General features: G+C 48.6%; 1 protein-coding gene across 1 annotated transcript in view; it reads right to left on the reverse strand.

The window, feature by feature from the left end:
• Window positions 1-5,464: 5,464 nt before the first annotated feature.
• LOC139414140 (FERM and PDZ domain-containing protein 4-like) overlaps window positions 5,465-11,118 on the reverse strand; it is a 36,521-nt gene continuing 30,867 nt past the window's right edge. The window contains exons 13-16 of the mRNA XM_071162021.1: window positions 10,994-11,118; window positions 10,478-10,613; window positions 9,315-10,361; window positions 5,465-9,057 (exon numbers count right to left, since the gene is read on the reverse strand). The exon at window positions 10,994-11,118 is cut by the window's right edge and continues 58 nt beyond it. Coding sequence (XP_071018122.1) covers window positions 5,672-9,057; window positions 9,315-10,361; window positions 10,478-10,613; window positions 10,994-11,118 — 4,694 coding nt within the window. The 3' untranslated portion in view covers window positions 5,465-5,671. The remainder of the gene's footprint in view (window positions 9,058-9,314; window positions 10,362-10,477; window positions 10,614-10,993) is intronic.

Below are 11,118 nucleotides of genomic sequence, written 5' to 3' on the forward strand. Positions count from 1 at the left end.
TAATTCTTATTCTTATTCTTTGGGATTGTTTTTGGCGGATCGCGTCCGATTTCAGGTTCATGCACTGCCACCTACTGTATTGGAGTGTGAGGCAACCTACATTAAGTTATTTGTGATACATTATTATACAATTGGGGAAAAGGAAAATGTATCCTGCCATCTATTAGCCCTAAAAAAAACACACAAAAAACACTGTATTCCATTATTTACCCTATCTAATCCTACTATGGTCTGGGGGGACAGAACACTACCAATCAACACTCCCTTCAACTGTTCTGCAGTAAAACCTCGCAAACCCAAGTATTTCTCTGCGGCTGCCATCCTCTTCCTAATTGGACAAAAATCGATGCCTTTCTTCTTAGGTGTTTCTTTTCCGCGGTTGGCATTAAACGTTATGGTCCATGTTATTTGGAAGGCCAAAACTCCATCCCACCAAAACAGGCTGACATTTCAGTCAGTGTTTTCAAACAGATTTTACACTAATAGGGCATTATAGTAATTTTTAAAAAATCACAGTATTATTCCAACCTCATATTGTGGAAATATATATAAAACCGGAAAATCTTAATTTTGACTGCACTGGGCCTTAAAAAACAACTATGTATTTGCTTGTCCTGCCACACATACATCAGGCCTACTATGACTGACTAACGCCCTAATCACACGGACAGCGTCATTGCATTTTGGTACATCAGAAGTACATTCGTTTCCAATGCAATGCTGCGTTTGCCTTGCAGCATTGCGTTGCAGAGGCATTTGCAGTGTGTTCTGTGTGGGGCATACGTTGGATTTATTGAACGTATGTGCCAAACTGTATACGTAGACAGCTTGACAGACGTGGTAGCAGAAGTTGAATGTTGAACTTTTGTTGCACGCATATCCAGATGATGCTGCATACTATTTTGAGCAATGACACTATTGGTGTGATCAAGGCATAATAGTTACATGTACTGTTGGTTTGAAAAGCACATTGGCCAGAGATTCAGAAAGGAATGGTTTCTTACAGGGGGTCCCCCCCTTTACCCTTTAAGGCCTTTGGATCTGTGTGTTTTAACTTGATTTAACTCTGAAAGAGATTGATACCTCAAGTGCTTATTTTATCCACACACAGAAACCTTTGTCAAACCCTTGGTGATACACTCCCTCTTACTATGCTCACATGAGAAGCATCACGCTAGGAAAGAAGGGCCTCCTGTTCACTTGAAATGAATAGATGGTTTTATGTCCAAATGAATAAGACGTAGTTTGGAATGAAACATTTTCATGTTCAAAATGACATTAGGATTTTTTTTTTGTAGATAGAGAAAGCTACTAGGCCTAGGGTGTAGAAAAATGAGACACAAGTTAAATTTACTGAATGGAGTTCTTCTACAAGATATTAGTGGAGCAAATTAAATAGCAAGTGAAGACACACCATGACCCACAGATACAGTGCCTTGCGAAAGTATTCGGCCCCCTTGAACTTTGCGACCTTTTGCCACATTTCAGGCTTCAAACATAAATATATAAAACTGTATTTTTTTGTGAAGAATCAACAACAAGTGGGACACAATCATGAAGTGGAACGACATTTATTGGATATTTCAAACTTTTTTAACAAATCAAAAACTGAAAAATTGGGCGTGCAAAATTATTCAGCCCCCTTAAGTTAATACTTTGTAGCGCCACCTTTTGCTGCGATTACAGTTGTAAGTCGCTTGGGGTATGTCTCTATCAGTTTTGCACATCGAGAGACTGACATTTTTTCCCATTCCTCCTTGCAAAACAGCTCGAGCTCAGTGAGGTTGGATGGAGAGCATTTGTGAACAGCAGTTTTCAGTTCTTTCCACAGATTCTCGATTGGATTCAGTTCTGGACTTTGACTTGGCCATTCTAACACCTGGATATGTTTATTTTTGAACCATTCCATTGTAGATTTTGCTTTATGTTTTGGATCATTGTCTTGTTGGAAGACAAATCTCCGTCCCAGTCTCAGGTCTTTTGCAGACTCCATCAGGTTTTCTTCCAGAATGGTCCTGTATTTGGCTCCATCCATCTTCCCATTAATTTTAACCATCTTCCCTGTCCCTGCTGAAGAAAAGCAGGCCCAAACCATGATGCTGCCACCACCATGTTTGACAGTGGGGATGGTGTGTTCAGCTGTGTTGCTTTTACGCCAAACATAACATTTTGCATTGTTGCCAGAAAGTTCCATTTTGGTTTCATCTGACCAGAGCACCTTCTTCCACATGTTTGGTGTGTCTCCCAGGTGGCTTGTGGCAAACTTTAAACGACACTTTTTATGGATATCTTTAAGAAATGGCTTTCTTCTTGCCACTCTTCCATAAAGGCCAGATTTGTGCAATATACTGATTGTTGTCCTATGGACAGAGTCTCCCACCTCAGCTGTAGATCTCTGCAGTTCATCCAGAGTGATCATGGGCCTCTTGGCTGCATCTCTGATCAGTCTTCTCCTTGTATGAGCTGAAAGTTTAGAGGGATGGCCAGGTCTTGGTAGATTTGCAGTGGTCTGATACTCCTTCCATTTCAATATTATCGCTTGCACAGTGCTCCTTGGGATGTTTAAAGCTTGGGAAATCTTTTTGTATCCAAATCCGGCTTTAAACTTCTTCACAACAGTATCTCGGACCTGCCTGGTGTGTTCCTTGTTCTTCATGATGCTCTCTGCGCTTTTAACGGACCTCTGAGACTATAACAGTGCAGGTGCATTTATACGGAGACTTGATTACACACAGGTGGATTGTATTTATCATCATTAGTCATTTAGGTCAACATTGGATCATTCAGAGACCCTCACTGAACTTCTGGAGAGAGTTTGCTGCACTGAAAGTAAAGGGGCTGAATAATTTTGCACGCCCAATTTTTCAGTTTTTGATTTGTTAAAAAAGTTAGAAATATCCAATAAATGTCGTTCCACTTCATGACTGTGTCCCACTTGTTGTTGATTCTTCACAAAAAAATACAGTTTTATATCTTTATGTTTGAAGCCTGAAATGTGGCAAAAGGTCGCAAAGATCAAGGGGGCCGAATACTTTCGCAAGGCACTGTATGTAAAACGTTTTAATGGGTCAGAGAAGCTGAAAAAATATTGAGTGGATTTTTATGTTTATGGTCGGAGAAATAAAATGTAATCTGATACATACAGCTGAAGTCGGAAGTTTACATACACCTTAGCCAAGTACATTTAAACTCAGTTTTTACACAATTCCTGACATTTAATCCTAGTAAAAATGCCCTCTTAGGTCAGTTAGGATCACCACTTTATTTTAAGAATGTGAAATGTCAGAATAATAGTAGAGAGAAGGATTTATTTAAGTTTTTATTCCTTTCATCACATTCTCAGTGGGTCAAAAGTTTACATAAACTCCATTAGTATTTGGTAGCAAACGTTTCGGGTAGCCTTCCACAAGTTTCCCACAATACGTTGGGTGAATTTTGTCCCATTCCTCCTGACAGAGCTGGTGGAACTTAATCAGATTTATAGGCCTCCTTGCTCGCACACACTTTTTCAGTTCAGCCCACCATTTTTTTATAGGGTTGAGGTCAGGACTATGTAGTGGCCACTCCAATACCTTGACTTTGTTGTCCTTAAGCCATTTTGCCACAACTTTGGAAGTATGCTTGGGGTCATTGTCCATTTGGGAGACCCATTTGCGATCAAGCTTTAACTTCCTGACTGATGTCTTGAGATGTTGCTTCAAAATATACACATAATTTTCCTGCCTCATAATGTCATCTAATTTGTGAAGTGCACCTGTCCCTCCTGCAGAAAAGCAGTTGGGATGGTGTTCTTCGGCTTGCAAGCCTCCCCCTTTTTCCTCCAAACATAATGATGGTCATTATGGCCAAACAGTTCTATTTTTGTATCATCAGAACAGAGGACATTTCTCCAAAAAGTATGATCTTTGTCCCCATGTGCAGTTGCAAACCGTAGGCTGGCTTTTTTATGGAGGTTTTGGAGCAGTGGCTTCTTCCTTGCTGAGCGGCCTTTCAGGATATGTCAATATAGGACTCGTTTTACTGTGGATGTTAGATACTTTTGTACGTGTTTCCTCCAGCATCTTCACAAGGTCCTTTGCTGTTGTTTTGGGATTTATTTGCACTTTTTGCACCAAAGTACGTTCATTTCTAGGAGACAGAACACGTCTCCTTCCTGAGCGGTATGATTGGCTGCGTGGTCCCATGGTGTTTATACTTGCAGACTATTGTTTGGGCAGATGAACATGGTACCTTTTGGAAATTGCTCCCAAGAATGAACCAGACTTTTTTCTGAGGTCTTGGCTGATTTATTTTGATTTTCCCATGATGTCAAGCAAAGAGGCACTGAGTTTGAAGGTAGGCCTTGAAATACATCCACAGGTACACCTCCAATTCACTCAAATTGGAGCCAGCAGCATACCACCCTGCATACCACTGCTGGCTTGCTTCTGAAACTAAGCAGGGTTGGGCCTGGTCAGTCCCTCAATGGGAGACCAGATGCTGCTGGAAGTGGTGTTGGAGGGCCAGCAGGAGGCACTCTTTCCTCTGGTCTAAAAAATATCCCAATACCCCAGGGCAGTGATTGGGGACACATCCCTGTGTAGGGTGCTGTCTTTCGGATGGGATGTTAAACGGGTGTCCTGACTCTCTGAGGTCATTAAAGATCCCATGGCACTTATTGTAAGAGTAGGGCTGTTAACCCTGGTGTCCTGGCTAAATTCCCAATGTGGCCATCACGGTCACCTAATAATCCCCAGTTTACAATTGGCTCATTCATCCCCCTCCTATCCCATGTAACTATTCCCCAGGTCGTTTCTGTAAATGAGAACGTGTTCTCAGTCAATTTACCTGGTAAAACAACACAATAAAAGTCAATTAGGCTATCAGAAGCTTGTAAAGCTATAATGTCATTTTCTGGAATTTTCCAAGCTGTTTAAAGGCACAGTCAATTTAGTGTCTGACCCACTGGAATTGTGATATAGTGAATTATAAGTGAAATAATCTGTATGTAAACAATTGTTGGAAAAATTACTTGTGTCATGCACAAAGTAGATGTCCTAACCGACTTGCCAAAACTATAGTTCGTTAACAAGAAATATTGTGGAGTGGTTGAAAAACAAGTTTTAATGACTCCAACCTAAGTGTATATAAACTTCCGACTTCAACTATAGCTGTTGAAGGACACCATTGAGTCCAGAGAGGATCATATTAAAACAAATACAATGAAATAACTTTTAAAAAATTATTAAACATTACACACTGACTTAAAAGCGCTTTAATAAGATACTTGCTTACATATTTTATGTCTTTTCATTATAAGTTTTTGCCCTCTGTATTTAAAAAAAAACATGTCAAAATAATTTAGAAATTACACTAAGGAGTGTTAAATGCAGTGCAATTTCAGTGCTACGGTACATCAATCCTCTCCACATTGCAACCTATAACTGCATCGTCAATATCAGTACATGAGAGTACATGTCTTCCCAATGACCACTCAAAATATCTTTAGTAATTTATATATTCATATAGTGTATCATATGTACTGTATGTACATTATATACATGGGAAAAAAATTTACACAGGAAGAAGGGTGTCTATAATAACATCAGTTCTTATTACAAAGTTCTGGACTTGTATGGCTTTGTATAATGTACATAACACTAAAAGATGGTGCCGCCGGCTGGGCGTCCTACTACTTGCTAAGCAGCGTTTTGAGGGAGCGGGTGAGTGCGTTGGCGATGAATGACATGGTGCTGGAGTGGCGGACCAGGGCATTGACGCTGTGGTCGCTGGGCGCTCCGATGGACGCCACCTCGGCTGCGCGCAGCAGGCAGATGTAGTTCATGACCAGCTCGTCCACCTTGGCCACCACCTCCCTCTGCTGTTGGGCGGCTGATGCCCCCAGGCCCCTCACCAGGCACATGCAGGCCTCAGACAGGCAGCACAGCACCTGGAAACTGCAGGTGATGGCCAGCAGCATCTCCTCTGGGCTGCCGTGGGCCTGGGCCATCCTGCGACATGCCCGCCCCAGCTCTTTAGACTCGATGGACAGCAGCTGTTTGTATTGGGACAGGTCTGCTGTGATCTGTGGCACCTGGCCGCTGCGGTCCCCCCTGCCTACGCTTGAGCGCACTAGAGCGATGAGCTCGCTGGCGTCGCGGTGTACATCCGAGAAGCCAACGGGGAAGACATACATGCGGTCTTTGAGCGTGTTGATGCGCGACAGCCGGTCGCTGAAGCTCATGTTGGTCAGCACCTCGCTGTAGAGCTGGTCGCCTGCTGCATCCATGGCCGGGCTGTAGGTAGACGCTGCTTCTTCCATTTCCCCGCCACGGCTGCGCCTGGACCTCTCGCCCCTCTCGTCCCTCTCGTCTCCCTCTACCTCATCCTCATCCGCCTGGCTCTTCCTCTTGAAGAAGCAGTAGCTGAAGGGACCATGGCACCTCCAGGGGCTGCCCGAGTCCAGCTTCTGCGAGCCCTTCATGTGCTTGGTGTCCTTCTGCAGGGGGAACATCACTGAGGCCCTCCGGCTGTCTCTGCCCCCAGCCGACCAGCAGGTGGACGCTACCGAGCCCTGCGAGTAGCTCTTCGACAGCCTCTTCCTCGTCGGTCTCCTCTGTAGTTTGGGGTCAACTGGTCTTTGTTGCTGCTGGCACTTAGTTCTGCCTTTGTCGAAGAGCACCTCCACACTCCCGCAGCCCGCAGTTACATTACTGGTGCTCCGTCTGAGCTCCCTGCCCCGCTGCAGGCTGTTGGTGCTGGGCTCCCTGCCCAGGTGGAGGCTGTTGGTGCTGGGCTCCCTGCCCAGGTGGAGGCTGTTGGTGCTGGGGTCCCTGCCCAGGTGGAGGCTGTTGGTGCTGGGGTCCCTGCCCAGGTGGAGGCTGTTCACACTGGAGTCCCTGCCCCTCTGGAGGCTGTTCATATTGGGCTCGCACTGGTGGTGGAGGCTGGCTGTGACTGACTGGATGTGGTTTTGTCTGTATGTGACGGTGGACTCCTGCTTTGGCACAGTGGAGTTGTGGGTGCTCATGTTGGCTGGTAGGGGAGGTGGAGGAGGTGGTGGAGGAGGAGGAGGAACCGTGGCACAGGCTCGGGCCTGCTTAGTGAAAGCTGATGGGTGATCTCCTGCTTCCGCTCCCAGTGACGTCCCCAGCTGCTCTGTGCGAGCTACACTAGGGGCAGTAGAGAAACAGAGAGAATCGTTAAGAGCCTGTCGGACGGCATGCTTTGTCCTGCAGTCAGACTTGAGCCAGTCCTCTGGGCCACAGATGCTGGCACCGCTTTGGGACATCACACTCCGCGCTCTGGAGGGGGGCCTGCCCCCACCCCCTCCATGGATGCTGTCCCTCAGGGACAGGAACCGCTCGACCTCAGGGTCGATGGCGCCCCTCTCTAACTCACTCTCAAGGCCTGAAAAGGAGCTCCTCCTCTCTGTGCCACTGGGCCTTACTTCAAGACTGTCAGCAGGTCTCTGAGCATGCAAGTCAGGATTGCTCTTCAACTTAGTGGGCAGCGTGGCGGAGTGATATGGTCGGGAGCCTTTGTCACCCCGTGAGGTGGCTGCATTGGGGTTCACTAGACTCGGGCTGAGGAAGGACGAGGAGGGCATGCAGGGATAGCGGTGAATGGTGTTCCCTTTACTCCTAACCATCTCTATCAGTTGGGGATTACTGGTAATATATCTCCTAGTGTCCTTTCTGACTCCCCCTCCCAGGCCTGCACTGTGCAACCTGCCTCCCTGGTGCATCTGGCTCACTGTCAGGTAGTTAATGAGCTGCCTATAGGACTCATTCCCCTCCTTGGAGTTAGCACCCCTTACACAGGCTGTCTTGGCATGCAGATCATTTTGAATGTTACTCCTTCTAGCTGTACTACCTGTGGTTTCTTTCATCTTGGCCGACCGGATGGAACCCTCTCTGCTGGTGTCTGACCCAGGAGGGTGTATGTTGGGCAGCATCTTCCGCAGGAGTGTGGGGTCTGCTTGGGGGTGGAGGTCTCTGCCCCCAGGGATCTGGCCCGGGGTGCCATGGGGAGCCTTGTCCTCATAGGTGAAAACCCTGAGGGATGTGGAAGATTCAGAGAGTGGATGGTGGTTGCCATCAGGGGCACAGAGGGGCGAATCCGTTGGGGTGCCACAGGCGCTGCTCCCCGTGCTGCAGCCCGCGTCCAGTGATGAGCACTGGGAGCCCTGCAGGGAGTTGTGGGCCTCGCTCTGGAGGGACGAGATCCGTTTGGCTAGGTGGTACTCACACAGCCGGGCAACTCCTTGCCTCACTTGCTGCAGCTGCTCCCCTGGGGCATCTCCCTGTCCACCGGGGGGGTCCCGGGGCTTCTTGGTAGGGGAGGAGGGGAAGGGACCTGCCGCTCCCCCCAGGTACTCTTCCTCCTGGCCGCCCATCGCCCCAGTGTCCCCCCCTGCAGCCTCCCCAAGTTCCTCCACAGGCTCTGTCCGTTCAGGGTGTGGGGGAGGGGGGCACGGCAGCCTGCGGTGACTCCTCGGCAGGCTGTTCACCGGCAGGTTCTCCGCCATGATGGAGATGGAATTCTCTGGTAGAGGAAGAGGCGGCCTTCTCTGCAACCTCTCACAGAACGAGGTACGCTCTACATCCAGCTGGCTCCCCCTGTGGCCGTCTCTGGTACTGAACGTGTTGAACTTCCCGTTGGTGTCGGCCAACTTTTTTAGCCGTTTCCCTCCAACAACCACGGAGTTGGGTCGCTTGCTGAAGCCGGAGGAGAGGTTAGTCAGAGAATCAGTGGTTTCTGGATCCAGCTCTATGCCATCTGGATGGAGGGTCTGTTTAGGGAGCGCGGTGGACAACGGCGGCCCGCCGTCTCGATGGTGGGAGGGGCTGGGGGCTTTCTTTTGGGTGGCCACTCTGGGCGAGACAGGGAAGTCTGTCTTTTCCTCCGTCAGAGGCTGGTAGCCCTCGGAGGTGGCGATAAGGAGGCGCCTGTGGTTCTCGTGGATGAGTTTGTGGGCGGCGGCCTGCTCCATGGTCTCGGTCATCTCTGAGGAGTTGGTCTCGTTGCCTGAGTCAGAGGAAGACTCAGGACTGAAAGCCCGAGACATATGCACACCTATGTGAGCCAGAGAGAAAAAATATATTAATTTGAGCTTCTTTCAACCTTAACTACATAAAAGTAATATAATTATATTATATCACTTTAAACAAAGTTCAACAAATAGTTTGAAGACATCCTAATTTGGGCCAGGTCTGACCACAACCACAACAGTGAGCAATGAAAAACCAAAACTAGAGCAAGGCCATGACACTGTATGTACAACAGCTGTAAACTATAAGTGATGTTGGCACAATGACGGTAGAACTAAAGACCTGGGTTACTGTTGGGCTGTGGTCGCTGTGGGCGTGGTGGGCGTGGCCTCTCCTCGGACACTGTCAGGGCTTCCAGTGCCTGCAGGGTTGTCACCATGGCATCCTCCAGCCTCCTTTCCCCGCCGCTCCCCTCGACACGTGACCCCGTGGGGACAGCGTCAATCAGCGACACGGGCATGTCATCGTTGTCGGCAGTGGCCAAAGGGCGACCCTCAGGGCTTTCCTCATCAGAACTGTCTCTGAACCCCGGGGGCGGGGCGGCAATGGCGAGATTTAGGGAATGGAGGACGCCGTCAGTATCATCATCTTCGTCATCGCCCCCCTCGGGGGGAGGAAGTGAGGTCAGGTCGATGATGTCATCGCTGGAGCCTGAGAGGGTGAGGAACGTGGCTTTGCTTGCCGCCGTCGAGCCGCCCTCTCCACCTCTGCCGCCATCCTCCCCCCCTCCCCCCCCGGTAGAGTCTTCCTCACAGCTGGCGTCGTCCTCATCCTCGGCGTCGTCCGTGGTGTCTGCATAACAAAGGTCCCTGAGCAGCGGTTCCTCCACCAGCTCCTCACCGATGTTGCTGTAGACCACATGCGAACTGCCGTCGGCGAACTGATAGGGCACGGTCACCTGCGTCCTGAAGTCCCCCGTGTTGTTGACGTTGTTGTGCAAGTAGGCTATGGGTATGTTCTCGGGCACCTCGGGACTCTCATCCATCAGGCACTCGTAGCCTAAGTTCTGGGGGTTCACAGTGTTCAAAGGGGGGTCTCCGAAGATGAAGGAGACCTTGGCGCTCCGGGGGGAGTCTTTGGGTTTGTTTCTGGCGGGGGGGAGAGGTGGGGGCTGGGGACTCCTCCGCCCCTCCGATGGCCTCTCGTTCTGCTGCAGGGTTAGGGTATGGTTTTGGGGCTCGGGAACGTGGGGAGAGATGTTGTTCTCTCTCCCTCCATTGTTAGAGAAGTCCATGTCACTGCTGTAACGCTCATCCTGGCAGGCAGCATTGGGGTCCTCACAGTTGCCTAACGAAGTGCTGTACGGCCACTCCAGAAGATTGTCCTGATCTGTTGTTTAATAGAAGAACTCACTTCAACAATTTGGCAAAATTCTGATAATAATAGACATTTATACAGAAGCGCACACACGCACACACACACCACATAGTACTAGGTTGACCAACCCATTTCTTCAGCAATGCTGTTGCAGTGGGCCATGTTGAAGATAGATCTCCTAGAGTCCACTAGGAGTCGATAGTACCCTGCTGTCAGACACGCCAGGTTCATGGCATCACTGGACTCCATTATCAATGTGATGGGCTTCAGATCAAACATGAAGAAATACAAACATTACAGAACACAAGGATGTGGTCTTGCAAGAATAGCATTTATGTACAAAATGTTTTTTTCTACTTATTAGCCAGCTAATATTGACCAGGGCACGATGCCTTATGGGTATCTGTACATTTTTTGGGAAAGGGGATACCTAGTCAGTTGCGCAACTAAATGCATTCAACCAAAATGTTTCTTCCGTATTTAACCCAACCCCCTTAATCGACGTCATCGGCGCCCAGTTGTTGTTGGGGGTTAACTGCCTTGCTCAAGGGTAGAATGGCCCGAGCGACCTTTCGGTTACTGGTCCAAGCCTCAAGCCACTCACTTAACTGTGTCCACTCGACACCTCAGGCCCCACTCCTTACCCTGACATCCATGACGTGTAGCTCCACGCGGACGTTGATATCATCCTCTGTGAGGATCTCGATGCGGTTCACGTGGCTGAAGTCTGCCAGCAGGGCCATCAGGTTGGTCTTGGTGTTGATCACGT

Source organism: Oncorhynchus clarkii, chromosome 7 (assembly GCF_045791955.1).
Source record: "Oncorhynchus clarkii lewisi isolate Uvic-CL-2024 chromosome 7, UVic_Ocla_1.0, whole genome shotgun sequence".
Classification (NCBI taxonomy): domain Eukaryota; kingdom Metazoa; phylum Chordata; class Actinopteri; order Salmoniformes; family Salmonidae; genus Oncorhynchus; species Oncorhynchus clarkii.